Genomic DNA, 17,428 nt, shown 5'->3' on the forward strand with positions numbered 1-17,428 from the left:
CACGAGTAAGCCAATATCCTTCTGGGAAAACGTCTTGTGGACAGATGAGTTTTGGTGAAGCACATCATTTTACAGTTTACCGAAAACGTAATGAAAAGTACACAGTACCTAGAGTCAAATATGGTGGAAGTTCAAATATGTTTTGGGGTTGTTTTGGTGCCTCTGGCATTGGGTGCCTTAACTGTGTGCAAGGCATCATAAAATCTGAGGATTAGCAAAGGATTTTGGGTCACAACGTAGGGCCCAGTGACAGAAAGCTTTCCGTCCAAGATCATGGGTCTTCCAGCAGGACAATGACCCCAAACTTACTTAAAAAAAACCAGAAATGGATGCCAACAAAGTGCTGGAGAGTTCTGAAGTGGCCAGCAATGAGTCCAGATTTAAATCTCATTGAAAACCTGTGGAGAGATCTTAAAGTTGCTGTTCCAATAAGAGAGACCTGGAACAGTTTGCAAAGGAAGAGTGGTCCAAAATTCCGGGTGAGAGGTGTAAGAAGATGTTGATGGTTATAGGAAGCGAATGATTTCAGTTATTTTTTTTTCCAAAGGGTGTGCAACCAAATATAGAGTTAAGGGTGCCAATAATTTTGTCTGGCCCATTTTTATAGTTTTGTGTGAAATTATGTCAAATTTGCTTTTTCCACAGTTTTTTTGTGTTGTTTCAATATACACAAAGTAAATAAGCATGCGTATAGCAAAACGTGTGTAAATGCAATACTGTTCTGTGCGAAATATTTCAAGTCGTGGCCTAATGGTTAGAGAGTCTGACTCGTAATCCTAAGGTTGTGGGTTCAAGTCTCGGGCCGGCCACGACTGAGGTGCCCTTGAGCAAGGCACCGAACCCACCAACTGCTCACCGGGCGCCGTAGCATAAATGGCTGCCCACTGCTCCGGGTGTGTGTTCACGGTGTGTGTGTGTGTGTTCACTGCTGTGTGTGTGTGCACTTTGGATGGGTCAAATGCAGAGAACGAATTCTGAGTATGGGTCACCGTACTTAGCCGTATGTCACGTCAAAAAAAAAAAAGAATTTAAGGGGTGCCAACAATTTTGGCCATGCCTGTATCTGGTTTACATTTATTAGGTTTAAAATTGGAAATGGTCATTAGGATTTTCATATTGGTTTAAATTGCCACTAACTTAAACCTGTCTAGCAGATGTATATCGTCACTGTCGGGGGGAATCCTCGTCTCTCCAAAACCATTATTTTCCAGGAAATTAAAAAAAAACACTGTATCTTATCTGCAATGCACAGGGTTTAGTCTGCGTTGCAGTGGATTGTCTTGCGCTAAATTCCTGTCCTCAGACGAACACCAGATTTTTTTTTCTTTGAGCCCAGTGCTTTGAAGACATTTACCTCAGAAGACGTGTTGATTCGTTGCGACTCTTAATCTTGAGGATATGCCGCGAAGCTCGCCCGTGGAGTGAAGAAGAGGTGGACAGTTGAAGTGTCCAATGGAGTTAAGAGATTTGCGCACAAGCTATTTTCACGACTTTAGATTGTTTGTTAACTTGTAAAAATAACAGACCCACGTAGGGACTGACCAATAGTGAGTGAGTGGCGTGACATATGGCTAAGTACGGTGAACCATACTCAGAATTCGTTCTCTGCATTTGACCCATCCAAAGTGCACACACACAGCAGTGAACACACAAACATCGTGAACACACACCCGGAGCAGTGGGCAGCCATTTACGCTGCGGTGCCCGGGGAGCAGTTAGGGGGTTCGGTGCCTTGCTCAAGGGCACCTCAGTCGTGGCCGGCCCGAGACTTGAACCCACAACCTTAGGATTACGAGTCAGACTCTCTAACCATTAGGCCACGACTTGCCCAATAGCATCGATATGTGAAAATATATGAAATTGACAAAATTTGGATATACGAGGTTTCCGCCCGACAGCGACAATATACTAACAGTCCAAACTTTTCTCTTAGGTAATTGGTCCCTGCTACATGATGAGCATTGCTGCATCTCTGACTGTTTGCATTTCACAATTTTTGTAGTTGCTTGTGCTTTATTTGTGTTTGTTTTAATGTGAAACAGGCCCATGAGCGGTTTGAGGAGCCGAAGCTGGAGGCAGTGAGTGAGAACAATGTGGAACTGGTGCAGGACATCCTGAAAGAACTCACACCACTCACCGAACAAAGCCAGGCAGCACATGAACTTGCCCGCATACTTAGTGAGCCACACTTTCAGGTATACACACAAAGGTCATGCACATCACAGCCTGGCAAAACTGTAAGAAATAACCAGTTTCGTATTGGTCTCCAGTCCCTCCTGGAAACACATGACTCTGTAGCCTCCAAAAGCTATGAGACTCCACCACCCAGCCCCTGTGTCTTCATGGACCCTGCCTTCAACAACCAACCCGTCCCTCCCGATGCCGTCAGGATGGTCGGCATACGCAAAATCTCCGGAGAACATCTGGTAAGAACTGGCTTAGTCAAAGAACTTTAGCTAATTTATGCTATTTCATTGAATCAGTGGAAGGAAATTAATTCATGTACTAATAAACATGATTGTTTTGTGATAGATCATATTAAACAGAGCACCGAAATAATCAGTGGCAGGTTAGAACAGGATTATTTTCCTATAACAGCAAAACCCAGAGAGTTTTAGCATCCATTTTGCAGTGACCTGCAGCTCCACCACTGTTCATGCTGACCAATCAGAATAGAGCATTTGATAGTGTTCAACAACCTTAGTTAAATCATTTATTTATCCTGTTAGCAGTGGCTGATCTCAACATCCTTATCTTCTTGTCGTGCTTGATGGCCAGGGTGTGACGTTTCGTGTGGAGGGCGGAGAGCTGGTGATTGCACGTATCCTGCATGGCGGTATGATCGATCAGCAGGGCCTCCTGCATGTCGGTGATGTCATCAAAGAGGTCAATGGGAAGGAGGTGGGTAGTGACCCCAAAGTGCTCCAGGACATGCTAAAGGAGGCCAGCGGCAGTGTTGTGCTTAAGATTCTGCCCAGCTACCAGGAGCCACACACACCCCGCCAGGTCAGCCACACACAACACACACACAGACATGCTATACGTCATATATTGTAATATTGTGTTTAGTGATATAATGATAAATGAGCCAGTGTCAAATGAATATTAGGTGATTGATGAAGAAGAGCTTTAGTCCCAATCAAACCCTCTCTCTGGTCAGTTTCCTGTTGGCTTGCTTGTTTTCGATCATGCCACTGCCCAGGTATCCCATCAGCTCTCTTTTGAAACCTGATGTGTCATGCTGTGGAGAGCTTTCAGGATGTTAATCTGCATGCTGTCATGAATAAGATCACAGCCATTGTGGTGTAAGAGGCGAATGCTGAAGCCAGACACATTTCCGATTCTGCCTGATATGGGATTACACCAATTGCTACAAATATATCACAGGGTTATATATTAATGTGTTCTTTCAAATACACCATCATTAAAATTGTGTAAGGAGACGTGTAGTGTCCCCAGTGCCAACATGCTGTACCAATCAGAGGTAAAGTTGTAACTTAATTTTTTTTCCATTTAACAAACATAGGGGAGTGCAAACCTTTGCACTCTACTGTATGGAAAGAACCATAAATGTTTCACCTAGCTTAGTAGACGTTTGAGGCTTTGATATGGATCCATGCAGCAGATCAATGTTGTATATTTCGTGTTTTTGTGGTTAAAGAACCAACAGCTTGGCTCGTTTTATCAAGAGTCCCTGGAACCGTGTCCCGTACGTATGATGGAAATGTAGGCCACGTCTGCGTCTCTCCTCCCCCATGTGGCTGCCCCATCTGTGCTCACCTGAGTCACACTTCCTGTCATCCTGACCTCCTGCCCACATTCAGCATGCCCCAGGCTGGTTCCTGACGGGTTCCTGTCGGGTTAACAACAGCTCTGACAGTATCACAGGTTAATATTAATGCGCTCGTTCCAGTATTTATGGTCATTATAGTATCAGACTGGTGAGTGAACTGTCTTTCATACATGCTGAAATGCAATTGAGATCAACATTAAATGCAATTGGATAAAAGTATAAAATACTGTTTGTTAATAAATCGTCATTCTTGGACAATTGATGTTGTATTGTGTTGGGCTGTACTGTATTGTGTTGGGCTGCTTGACACCACACATCTAGGGATTATTTTTGTATATATCCTTAGATCTTTATACTATCCAAATGCAACCATGGTTTGCTGCTTGTCCAGGAGAAAACTAAGAGAGAGATAGAAAGTGGGGGGAAAACGGGGTAATTTTACATTTTTACAATTTCACTGGGTTGCTATGGTGACACCCCGTTTAGGCCCCTCCCCCTCTCTGAACCTTTGTTCTGCTTTCACTCTTTCCTTTTTTTAAATGGTCTGTATGGACCATGTGTTACAAATGTCACTGGACTAACTCATGGACTATCTCTAGCTGTGTGTGTGTACGTTTCACTCTGACACACACACACTGCCCCGTTTTTACAGATCCCCTGTGTTTAGTGTGTGAATGCTGACTCACACACTTTGAAAACAGGAGAGATAACATATATATACTGACAGAAAGGAGACGTGTTGCAGTGCGATGCAATGTGTGTTGTTTTGTGTGTTGTGGTGTGCGTTGTGTGTTACAGCGTGTTGCAGCGTGTGTTACAGTGTGTGTCACAGACTGTTCGAGTGTTCTAACATACTTATTAGGCTCAGGAATGTGCTGCGTTGCAAGACAGACTTGTGGAACATCTTAATTGTTGTTTACTTCTGATCCGTTATGTGAAAGGTGGCCACTTGCTACTTACATTCAAACTAAAACTTATTTCTGAGTTCAGGCTCAGTCTGGTGATCGTGGTAAATATCATCACTTCGTCTTCTGGGTGTTAAGTGAAAACAAAAGGTCACATGGCTAACATGTCAGTCTGAAATCTGCGGACGGCTTGCTGCTTTTAGGCAGCGATGGAAATAGAGAAAATGGGTAATTCCCTATGTACGTTTACGTCTCATTACGTTGCAAAGTTTTTGTCCCTCAGGACATACAACCTCACTGGTGGGGGGACAGACTTTTTGCCCCTCCCCTATATGGTAATCTATTCAAGTGTTACTGACTAATAGGTAAATGTATGTTAAATTGGTAAACGCTGTACCTGTGAGTTTGTAAATGCCACATAATATTTGAGTGATTTTTAGAAAAACAAACTAACTGGTAATGGCCATATGTGTGTTTCTGAACCATCAGGCATTCGTGAAATGCCACTTCGATTACGACCCCGCTCATGATAATCTGATCCCCTGCAAGGAGGCTGGCCTTCGTTTCCACAGCGGAGAAATCCTGCAGATCTTCAACCAGGATGATCCCAACTGGTGGCAGGTGGGTCCAAGCCACAGGAACCCAAATGAAGCCAGAAATCTTTACATTAGTGACGTGACATAGTCGTATTTCAAGCAGCTAATAAATGAGATTGCATTCAGGTGCATTGGGGTTAAATGTGTGTGGATTGTCATTCCTGAGGCCCAGTCGTCAACCTCTGTGTGCTGCAGGCATGTCACCTGGAGGGTGGTAGCGCAGGTCTGATCCCCAGCCAGCTGCTGGAGGAGAAGAGAAAAGCGTTTGTGAAGAGAGACCTGGAGCTAAGCACAGCAGGTACGAGCACACACCTGGAGGTCCTGAAGAAACTTCGGTTTTCTACATTGTAGTGTTTTTTCCATGGAATAACACACTGAGGTGCAGAGCTCTGAAATCTACACAGTATAATAGCATTACTGCTAACAGTAATGAAAACACACAAGCTGGTGGTGAAACTTAAAGGAAAGATTTTTTTTTGTAATCGAAATTGAATTTTTCATTTATTTACGAGAACAGGTGGGTTTGACATGACATCAATGTTTTTTTTATCAGCTTGGAAGTAAACATCGCTCCCTAGTGGATATTTAAAGAAGTGAATGCCAGAGAATCTTGAAAAGTCAGAATGAATATGAAATAAAAATCGATCAATTAAATGCATTAAATCTTTTTTTTTTTTTGGGAATTTTTGCCACATAGGTATAATTAGGATGGTGGTATATTTTTTTATTTAACAGCAGCTTTGACTTGAAGCACAGCTGCAAATTACAAGTTTATATGAATGTGCTTATTTCAATATGTAGCCGTTGTTATAGTAACGGCTCGTTCACAGGGAATCTGTGATGAAACAGATGAAAAGCTTGAAGCCTTCATACAAACTAAAATCTTTCACAACATTAAATTAAACAGATGGATGAGAAGTATGATGTACAAAGTGATAGATGGATTAAAACAAATATTGTGTGTCTCAATAATAAATAATAAAATGCCATTATTGGCAACTTGCTGTAGTCTAAAACACTTTGAAGCAGATGTAGCAGTACATATCCTGTAGTGTTTTTATGATACACATGTGTGTATGTTACCGGATTGTGTGCTGATGTCTGCAGGACCTCTGTGTGCAGGCATGGGTGGGAAGAAGAAGAAGAGAATGATGTACCTGACCACCAAGAATGCAGGTAACACTTCGTTCTCTCTCTTCTCTCCTTTTCCTATTTTCGTCTGTGGTTTTGTGGCCGTCCTCTCTGTGGCATCCCTTAGCCCAAACCCTATCATAGTCTAAAACTATCCTCCAGTTAAAACCCACCTCCAGTCTAAACCCAGTCCTAGTCTACACCATACTCCAGTTAAAACCCACCCCCAGTCTAAACCCTATCATAGTCTAGAACTATCCTAAAGTTAAAACCCACCCCCAGTCTAAAACCTTTCCTAGTCTAAACCATCCTCCAGTTAAAACCCACCTCCAGTCTAAACCCTGTCCTAGTCTAAACCAGCCTCCAGTTAAAACCCACCTCCAGTCTAAACCCTGTCCTAGTCTAAACCAGCCTCCAGTTAAAACATTTAGGGTACTTATCCATAAGAACTTACATTTTGATACAACTGAGCAATTGTTCAGGGGCTGAACCATCCTTCAGTTTAAAAACACCCTGATTCCAAAAACCTTTCCTATTCCGAACCCAGCTCAAGTCTAAAACCATCCTTCGCTCCAAAACCATCCCAATTCAAGTGTTCATGACACTAATACAGTCTTCAGACAAAGGCTAGCTTCTGTCTAAAACCATTCCATAGTTTAGGAGCATTAATAGTGAAAACACTCCTAAATGTTCCCTCAGTTAAAAACGTTTCACTTTAACCTTTCCCTAGTCCACATCATCCCCAATCCATAATTATTCCTAGTGCAAGACCACCCCTAACATAACTCCTTGGTCCAAACCATTCCACCAGTCCCCAGTCTAAATTTTTTTTAAAACCCCCCATCCATCTTCTACCGCTTATCCGGGGCGGGTCACGGGGGCAGCAGTCTAAGCAGGGAAGCCCAGACTTCCCTCTCCCCAGACGCTTCCTCCAGCTCTTACGGGGGAATACCGAGGCGTTCCCAGGCCAGCCGAGAGACATAGTCCCTCCAGCGTGTCCTAGGTCTTCCCTGGGGCCTCCTCCCGGTTGGACATGCCCGGAACACCTCCCCAGGGAGGCGTCCAAGAGGCATCCGAAACGGATGCCCGAGCCACCTCAGCTGACTCCTCTCGATGTGGAGGAGCAGCGGCTCTACTTTGAGCTACTCCCGAGTGACCGAGCTCCTCACCCTATCTCTAAGGGACCGCCCAGCCACCCTGCGGAGGAAACTCATTTCGGCCGCCTGTATCCGGGATCTCGTCCTTTCGTTCATGACCCAAAGCTCATGACCATAGGTGAGGGTAGGAATGTAGATCGACTGGTAAATAGAGAGCTTCGCCTTGCGGCTCAGCTCTTTCTTCATCACAACAAATCGGTATATCGACCGCATCACTGCCGAAGATACACCAATCCGCCTGTCGATCTCCCGCTCCATCCTTCCCTCACTCGTGAACGAGACCCCAAGATACTTAAACTCCTCCACTTGAGGCAGGAGCTCTCCACCAACCTGAAGCAAGCCACCCTTTTCCGGCTGAGAACCATGGCCTCGGACTTGGAAGTGCTGATTCTCATCCCCGCCGCTTCACACGCTGCTGCAAACCGTCCCAGAGCACGCTGAAGGTCCTGATTTGAGGCCCCAGACTGCGCCTAGGAAATCCTGTCCATATAAGTAATGAACAGGACCGGTGACAAAGGGCAGCATGCACCGGGAACAAGTCTGACTTACTGCCGGCAATGCGGAGGGCTCGGCCCCCATACTCCCAGAGCACCCCCACAGGTCACCACGAGGGACACAGTCGAATGCCTTCTCCAGATCCACAAAGCACATGTGAACTGGTTGGGCAAACTCCCATGAACCCTCCAGCAACCTGGCGAGGGTATAGAGATGGTTCCACTATCGGCCGAATTCTCCTCTACAGTATCCTGGCATAGACTTTTCGGGGGAGGCTGAGGAGTGTGATCCCCTGTAGTTGGAACACACCCTCTGGTCCCCCTTCTTAAACAGAGGGACCACCACCCCAGTCTGCCAGTCCAGAGGCACTGTCCCCAACCTCCACGCGATGTTGTAGAGGCGTGTCAGCCAAGACAGCCCCACAACATCCAGAGACTTGAGGTACTCAGGGCGTATCTCATCCACCCTTGGTGCCTTGCCACTGAGGAGCTTTTCAACTACCTCAGTGACCTCAGCTTGGGGAATCGACGAGTCCACAACTGAGCCCCTGCCCTCTGCTTCCTCAGTGGAAGACATGTCGGTGGGGTTGAGGAGAACCTTGAAGTACACCTTCCACTGTCCGAGGATGTCCCCAGTCAAAGTCAGCAGATTCCCACTCCCACTGTAAACAGTGTGGGCAGGGCACTGCTTCCCCCTCCTGAGGCACCGGACGGTTTGCCAGAATTTCTTCAAGGCCAACCAATAGTCCTTCTCCATTGCCTCACCAAACTCCTCCCAGACCCGAGTTTTTGCCTCCGCAACCACCCGGGCTGAAGTGTGCTTGGCCCTCCAGTACCTATCAGCTGCCTCCGGAGTCCCCTGAGCCAACCAGGCTTGATAGGACTCCTTCTTCAGCTTGACGGCATCCCTTACTTCCGGGGTCCACCACCGGTTTCGGGGATTGCCACCACGACAGGCACCGGAAACCTTGCGGCCACAGCTCTGAGCGGAGAACATGGTCCACTCGGACTCAATGTCTCCAACCTCCCTCGGGATCTGGTTGAAGCTCTGCCGGAGGTGAGAGTTGAAGATCTCTCTGTCAAAAGTTCCCCGCAGACCCTCACAGTACGTTTGGTCTGCCAAGTCTGTCCAACTTCCTCCCCCGCCATCGGATCCAACTCACCACCAGGTGGTGATCAGTTGACAGCTCCGCCCCTCTCTTTACCCGAGTGTCCAAGACATACGGCCGAAGGTCAGATGAAACAACCACAAAGTCGATCATCGACCTCCGACCTAGGGTGTCCTGGTGCCATGTGTACTGATGGACACCCTTATGCTTGAACATGGTGTTCGTTATGGACAAACGGTGACTAGCACAGAAGTCCAATAACAGAACACCACTCGGGTTCAGGTTGGGGGAGGCGTTCCTCCCAATCACGCCCCTCCAGGTGTCACTGTCACTGCCCATGTGAGCGTTGAAGTCCCCCAGTAGAACGACGGAGTCCCTGGTCGAAGCACTTTCCAGCACCCCTTCCAGAGATGCCAAGAAGGTCAGGTACTCTACACTGCCATTTGGCCCATAAGCGCAAATAACCGTGAGAGACCTATCCCGACCCGAAGGCGCAGGGAAACGACCCTCTGGTTCACCGGGGTGAACTCCAACACATGGTTGCTGAGCTGGGGAGCAAGCCCACACCAGCCCACCGCCTCTCACCATGGGCATCTCCAGAGTAGTAGAGAGCCTCAGCGAGGTGACATTCCATATCCCTAGTGCCAGATTCCGTGTCCGGGGATTGGGTCGCCGAGGCCCCCGCCTTCGACTGCCACCCAATCCATTGCACCGGCCCCTTACGGTTCCTCCTGCAGGTGGTGGGCCCACAGGAGATCAGCCCCACGTCGCTCTTTCGCGCTGAGCCCATCCGGGCCCTGTGGGGAAAGCCCGCATGCGAGCCCCAACCCCGGGCCTGGCTCCAGGGCAGGGCCCCGGTTTCGCCATACCGGGCGACGTCACAGACCTTGATTTATTTTTTCTCATAAGGGGGTTTTGAACCTCTCTTTGTCTGGCCTGTCACCCAGGACATGTTTGGCTTGGGAGACCCTACCAGGGGCAAAAAGCCCCAGACAACATAGCTCCTAGGATCATTCAGGCACCCTTTAAAAAACCCTTCTAATCCAAAATCATGTCCTAGTCTGAAACCCTGAAAACCTGTCCCCAGTTCAAAATAAACATTATAAAACCAAACCAAATCATCCCCATTCTCCAAAATGGTCCCTGATTTAAAAACCACATTTCTCACTAATCCACACCACACCCCCTTCCAATAACATGTTTAAAGTCTAAAACCTTTTCCAATTCAGAACTTTCTCCAGTCCAAAATCATCCCCAGTTCAAATCCATCCTGAATGCAAAATAGTCCCTTAATACAAATCATCCCACTAGTCCATAACCATTTACCCGTCTAAACTCTTCCTCAGTCCAGAACTATCCCCAAGTCAGACACCATCAGTCCCCACCCCAACTCAAAACTCTTTTCTAGTCCTTACCCTAATCCATCTGGTTCCACCAAGTCCAAACCATTCCACCTCTCCTTCTCCAAATGCAAACCCTTCTCTCCATCTTGAATCAAAACTAGTTCTGCCCAATCAAACAGCATAACTGCTGTTCCTCTCAGTTCAGATTCATACCCCTTGGTGCAAATTCCCCACTCATGAACCATCTTGCTAGGAGCAACATGCAGCAAGAGCATGAAAGAAAATCAAATTAATTTCAACCAAGCTGGTTCCTTGTGCATGAGACTTGTGTGTGTGTGTGTGTGTGTGTGTGTGTTCTGCATTCTGCATTGTGTTAAAATTGTATAAATTTGCTTGTATTATCTTTTTGTTCTTACTCTGCCACAGCATCAGGCTTAGATGTTGCAGACCTCTTTTTATTTTAATGTTTTGTTTTGTTTTGGCATTTTATTTCTGTTTATTGCTGATATGTAGTATAAATCTGAACCCTATTCTCCTTTTTTGCTTAGTTTTAGGTCATATTTGTTGCTGTTTTTCTGATTCCTGCTGACTTTCATCTGCTCATAGCTGAAAACTACTTTTCTTCCTTAAATGCGACTTAAAAGTAAACCGAAGTAAATCTGTTAGATGCTTATAGTGTGTAATGTCAACGAACACCAGTATTGACTGAAATGTAAAAAATCTCAAAATTGTAGTGTAAATCAACATAACTGATTGTTTAATTGTTTATTGAGTTTGATGTACTTTAAACTCTCTCACTCTCTCACTCTGTGTCAGAGTTTGACAGACATGAGCTGCTGATCTATGAGGAGGTGGCGAAGGTGCCGCCGTTCCGGAGAAAGACCCTGGTGCTGATCGGTGCACAGGGAGTCGGACGCCGCAACCTGAAAAACAAGCTGCTGATGTCACAACCTCATCGTTACGGCACCACGACACCCTGTAACACACACACACACACACACACACACACACACTACAATCCCAAGAATCCATATTCCTGTCCATTTCCCATAATGCACCTGTAATAGCTCAAAATACACATTTCCCTTTTCTTTATGCCACATAGACACGTCCCGTAAGCCAAAAGTGGATGAGAAGGAGGGACAGATGTACCTGTTTATGTCACGCAGCGAGATGGAGGCGGACATTAAGAGCGGCCGCTTCCTGGAGCATGGCGAGTACGATGGTAACCTATACGGCACCAAGATCAACTCCATCCATGAGGTGATCGAGTCCAGCAAGGTCTGCATCCTGGATGTCAACCCGCAGGTGAAATAAGAGGATCGATATTAAAGTGTATTTTTACCAGGAGGAGAGTTTAGACTTTAGGTCGGGCAATATGGAAAAACATATAACATGATACACAAAGAAACATTACGCATTTTAGAAAAGTGTGTGCAATATTGATAGTATTGGACAATAATTACAGACTTTTATAATGAAGACTTTTATGGTATGGTGCAGTGTAACTTGACACAAACAATTGGCTCAACTATTTGCGACCAGTGTGTTGTCCAACATTTCCTAAGTTCCCTGCTCACATCAATTCTTACCTGTAGCTAGTTTCTTTTTACTGCTTGACAAAAATCTTTTAGTATCAACTGATTATGTAAGATACAACAGCTAAATAAATGCAAAGAGACATTATAAAGAAAACTAAACTTTTGGAAGAAGCAGCAGACTTTGTGCATTGGTGCCTGTGTTGATTGTAGCTAGTCCAGTTAGCTCACTTTGCTAATCCGCAAAAGAAGCTACTACGAAAGCTACTAAATCCATTTTTTTTACTTAAATCAAACAATCACATTAAAATTTTATTGTTTGTTTCACTAGAACTTATACAATGTACATATTTAACCCTATGCTGTGGCTACATTTCTCATCAAAACTAACAGAAGAAAGGCCACACCCACAAATGAGAGTAGCAGTCACTATACATCCTCAAGAGACAAACTACAACTAGCTGCTTACCTGCTAACGTTAACGTAGTGGCTCGGCACCAGTGTTACTCGGTAGCATCACCTAACGGACAAGCTTTAAGAAAAACAGGGTCCAATAGCATCTTCGATATTAATGGCATGTGAGCTCAATAAATAATCGACAGATTTCTGTCACTTCAGGCTCTCAAAGTGTTGCGGACAGCCGAGTTCCTGCCCTATGTCGTGTTTATCGAAGCCCCTGACTTTGAAGTGCTGAAGGAAATGAACAGATCTGCCATCGAGGCTAGAGTCGTCACCAAACAGCTCACTGTGAGTTTGGCCAAAAAATGATTATTTATATAAAATAAAATAAATGAAATGTTACTAACTTATGTTAACTAAATTAACATAGACAATTAAAACTATATTAAATTATGTTAATATTATATTAACTCAATTTCAAGTTCATATACTTTTAAGTCCTAATCAATATTTCGATACTTGGCATCTTTTTCCCACTTGATATTGTGTACAGATTTACCAGAAAATACAGAATATTCCTGAAGTTTAACATTCCTTTTCTAAAATATTCGTACAAGTCATATTTTGTGTTAAATTTTAGTTTTCTTTAAAAACACATCATCTCAGCAGAATGTTTCTGTGTGTCATGCAGGACTGCGAGCTGAAGAGGACAGTGGAGGAGAGCGAGAGGATCCACAGAGCTTATGGTCACTACTTTGACCTCACCATCGTCAACGACAACCTGGACGGCGCATATCGCAGCCTGAAGGTGGCGCTAGAGAGACTGACCACTGAGCACCAGTGGGTTCCTGTCAGCTGGGTTTTCTGAGCCGTATATATATATAAAGGTGAAATGTGAGCAGCTCATAAAGAAACAAAAAAAACAAAAACAAAAAAGAAACAAACCTAGAAACAGCCATGTTTAAATTCTACCAAAAACACAGATTATTTTCATGCTAGTTATATGACACAAAATGACACTTTTTTCTGACATTAAGGTGTAAGATTTTGTGAGTTTGTGAACTATGTGCAAACTGTGTGTTAAAATGAACACACACTCCAGTTCACCCAGAATTTAAAGATGGCTGCTCAGGTATGCTAGGCTTGTGCGATGAGAATGATTTACTCTTTCACTGCCATGATGTTCAGCTACATTCATTCTGCTAATATGGTACAGGTTTGCCATTTAACTCTTCTAGGCAGGCATGAGATTTTGCATTTACTGTTTATAATACCTCTTTACAAACCGACTGGCTGTTACACAAAATGAAAAAAGTCACACTCAAATTAACATTTCAATCCAAATGAAGTGACCCATATCAGAGAAGTCGTCACTAAAGAGAGCAACACTACAAATCTTAAGAACAAGCTAAAAATCCACCGGATTTCTGAGTTATCTTGAGTTACTGCTGCCAACAAGCAGTTCCTGACCTGTTCTCCATTCACAGCACTCTTAACATGCTGAGCCTCAAGGTCAGTAACCACATAGTAAAGCCAGAAGCAGCTGGAGGTGGTTTGATTGCACAGAGCCAGCAATGACTGCATTAAAAAAAAAGAAAGGAGAGGAAAAGATTGATTGGTTGCTGTAGAGAAACATGCTGCAGTGGTGAGTAACTTCCACGTAAACCTCAGCATGTAAACCTCACACTCAGCAGCACCAAACCACCGCTTTAGGATCCATAAATCAAGATTTTATTTTAATGGATAATGACGAGAGGTTGAAATCAGCATTTCACAAAACTAGCACATGCTTTCATATCACAGGAAATTAAAGAGTAACAGAAACATTGTGTACATGTTTTTGTTTGTATGGTTTGATCATTGTTTTTATACCACTTTTTTAAAAATATTATTGATGGAGTAATGCTACCATGTGCCACCAAAATGCTACGTCTTCTAGCCTGTGGGTTATATTAGAATTTAGTTTAATTTAGTAAACAAGATGAAGCGCGCTTCAAGAACCCAAAATTATTCATCACTTTTATTCAACCCAAAATAAGAATGTTGGACACTTCATGCACTCAACACTTGCAGCTTTGCTTATGTAGCGAAAATGTTGAGGGATTAGAAGAAAATGACCAGAGTGAGAAAATTAGCTCATGCTGTGTGGTTTATTTTTAACCATTTTAACTAGCTACCACTTTAAACGTTTACTGCATTCTGCTAAAGGTATGTTACGTGTGTTTGATGCCATTCGATTTTGATTTGGGCTTCTACTTCCAGATGATACAATGCTTCTTACATTCACATACTCTAGATACACACTCAAGCTAACTAGCTACATGCTCCACCAAACATCTACACTATCAAGCTAACTAGATACTATATACTAAAGCTAACAAACTACATGCTCGAGATAAGTCAGCTACATACTCAAGCTAGCTAGCTACATGCTCAAGCTAACTCCAACTGCATGCTACTGTATGTGCTTGAGCTAAATCTAGCTACACACTAAAGCTAGTTAGATGCTCAATCTAACTAGCTTAATACTAAAGTTAACTAATTACATGCTCAAACTAAGCAATACTGAATCAAACTAGCTAAACCCTCAAGCTAACTGTAGCTACCTACTAAAGCTAATTAGCTACATTTCTAGATCTGTGCACTTATCAGACTGGAAGTCAGTCGAGACAATCAGATTTGATGCCCCCACATACTGTAGTTCATTTAAACAAAATTTATATAAACAAACAAAACAAAACACACACACACACACACACACCAGTTTTACTTTGCTGTACATTAGTTTGCTCCATGTCCCGCTCCTCACTCATGTAGCAAACATAGCAAGCGTTGTTTGGCGGTGAAGCTGATAAACAGAATAACCTGTCTATGATAAGTGGAAAAACATTTTGTTGTAAATTTGATTTAGTTGATTCCATCTGCAAAAAAAACTTGAGCCCAGAGAAACAAGGACCCTGACAGGAGCCAGTGAGGTTCTCTATTTTACTAACAACAATCACTCCTATTAAATGTGTAAAGACGCGATGGAGCCAAGATGTAGTGTGTGTGTGTACCTGTGAGTCGTATATTAATGCTGTATATTTGTACAGACGCCGTGTGAAGTGTAGCTGTTCGTTTCTATCCTCCTGAATGAGAGATGATGAGAAATATGTTTGTGCTTAAATAAAATTGAGCTCACACTAGAACACAGTGTCCTGTAAATTAAAGCAGCAATAAGTGTCCTGTCATTTAGAGACATCCCTTAAGAACTGGATTGATGTTTGGTTCTGAATTTGGCTGTAAACAGGAGACTAATAAAGTATGAATCTAATAGAGTATGTATCTAATAAACCAGATCAAACCCCCAAGTGACTCACTCTGGATTTATCTGTGAGGAGAAAGGGACGTACGTGTGTGTGTGTGTGTGTGTGTGTGTGTGTGTGTGTGTGTGTGTGTGTGTGTGTGTGTGTGTGTGTGTGTGTGTGTGTACCTGTGCGTGTGCGAGATGATTATGATAAACAATTTCCTGGAGAAACATATGCAGATAGTAACAGCATGCCAGTGAATGGGGACAGACAGGAAGAGGAAGAAAGTTTAAGAAAGAATCAATGAATAATAAGTGAAATAAACGTAAGTAAAAGAGAATGAAAAAAGGATGAAAAAGTGAAGGGAAAATAAGTAAAAGAAATAAAAAGAAAGTAACAGTAAAAGACAGCATTAAAGAGTGAAAGAAAACAAAAAATAAAAGAAAGGAGTGAAAAACAAAAAGAAAGAAAGAAAGAAATAGAATGAAAGAAACAAGAAATTATCTAAATAAAAAGAAAAAAGAAAGATAAAAAAGAAAAAGCAAGACAGAAAAACTAAAGACAACCATTAAAAGAAATAGATAGATACAAAAATATACAGTGAAGTTAAAATGTCTGTAAGAGTATAATCCTGTTATAGTCCACAACCTTACACAGAGAACAACCCACACCCCTTGCTATCTCAGACTCTGCCTCTCACTATCTCAGACTCAGCCTCTCACTATCTCAGACTTTGCCTCTCACTATCTCAGACTCCGCCTCTGACTATCTCAAACTCCGCCTCTGACTATCTTAGACTGTTCCCCCTGAAACCGAACTGAGGTGATGTTTCCTCTCCCTTCTGGTAAAGTCCCAAGATGTCAATAATCTCCAGACTCTCAACAACTGATGAAGTGCTTTGCATTGTGTTTATTCAGAGTATAACTAACTATCTCTCTCTCTCTCTCTCTCTCTCTCTCTCTCTCTCACACACACACACACACACACATACACACACACACACACACTCTACAGCACAAACGGACTATGGATCATCAAGCCGTTTTACAGTCATTGTAAACTTCTCACGTTATCAACAATATAACAATGTATTCTTATCAATAATAAATCAAAATGATCCGGAGCTCGGATCTGGTCCTGATCTTTTCACTGTCAATTTGTGTTCAGTGTCCATGACGTTTGCTGTGCCTGTTGAGGTAAAATGTGAGGAAATGACAGCTGCTCCACGATTTCAGTGTAATCTGGTGGTGCTTCATCAGGAACGCTTATCTTCCTCTGCAAAGAAAACAAATATCCAAGAACAGAACATTCTATTACTTATATTTTAGCAATAAGAATTAGAATTACAAAAAATATTGTGCAAAACATAATAAACATGAGAAATATCGTAGGAAAACATGTAAGAATTAGCATAAGGGGTATTGTATATGAAAATAAAAACATCCATAAACATTTGGATGTCAAGAATGATAGGTATTTACCTCTGAATATGGTGGTGGAGGGACGACAGTGGCGACGGAGTCATATGAAGGGGGCGCAAAAGTCTCCACAGATGACAGTGAAGCCTCATCAAAGTTGTCATTGTTAACCGAGATGGGAATGACATAAATAGGAGTGTTCCGGTGTTGCAGCTCTCTCGTGCTCGATTGTCTGAAGCACCGGAGTTTACAGCAGCA

At 43.4% G+C, this 17,428-nt stretch overlaps 1 protein-coding gene across 5 annotated transcripts in view; it reads left to right on the top strand.

The window, feature by feature from the left end:
* Positions 1-15,809, top strand: part of mpp2b (MAGUK p55 scaffold protein 2b) — a 45,625-nt gene extending 29,816 nt beyond the window's left edge. For 4 of the 5 annotated variants that reach the window (XM_027176903.2, XM_027176901.2, XM_027176902.2 and 1 more), the window contains 10 exons: positions 2,043-2,195; positions 2,271-2,426; positions 2,779-3,006; positions 5,188-5,319; positions 5,490-5,592; positions 6,402-6,470; positions 11,345-11,506; positions 11,634-11,836; positions 12,685-12,813; positions 13,157-15,809. In XM_027176903.2, coding sequence (XP_027032704.1) covers positions 2,043-2,195; positions 2,271-2,426; positions 2,779-3,006; positions 5,188-5,319; positions 5,490-5,592; positions 6,402-6,470; positions 11,345-11,506; positions 11,634-11,836; positions 12,685-12,813; positions 13,157-13,333 — 1,512 coding nt within the window. In that variant the 3' untranslated portion in view covers positions 13,334-15,809. The remainder of the gene's footprint in view (positions 1-2,042; positions 2,196-2,270; positions 2,427-2,778; positions 3,007-5,187; positions 5,320-5,489; positions 5,593-6,401; positions 6,471-11,344; positions 11,507-11,633; positions 11,837-12,684; positions 12,814-13,156) is intronic. The other variant, XM_027176900.2, reaches the window with a different exon arrangement.
* Positions 15,810-17,428: the final 1,619 nt, after the last annotated feature.

This window comes from Tachysurus fulvidraco, chromosome 8 (assembly GCF_022655615.1).
Source record: "Tachysurus fulvidraco isolate hzauxx_2018 chromosome 8, HZAU_PFXX_2.0, whole genome shotgun sequence".
NCBI classification, from domain to species: domain Eukaryota; kingdom Metazoa; phylum Chordata; class Actinopteri; order Siluriformes; family Bagridae; genus Tachysurus; species Tachysurus fulvidraco.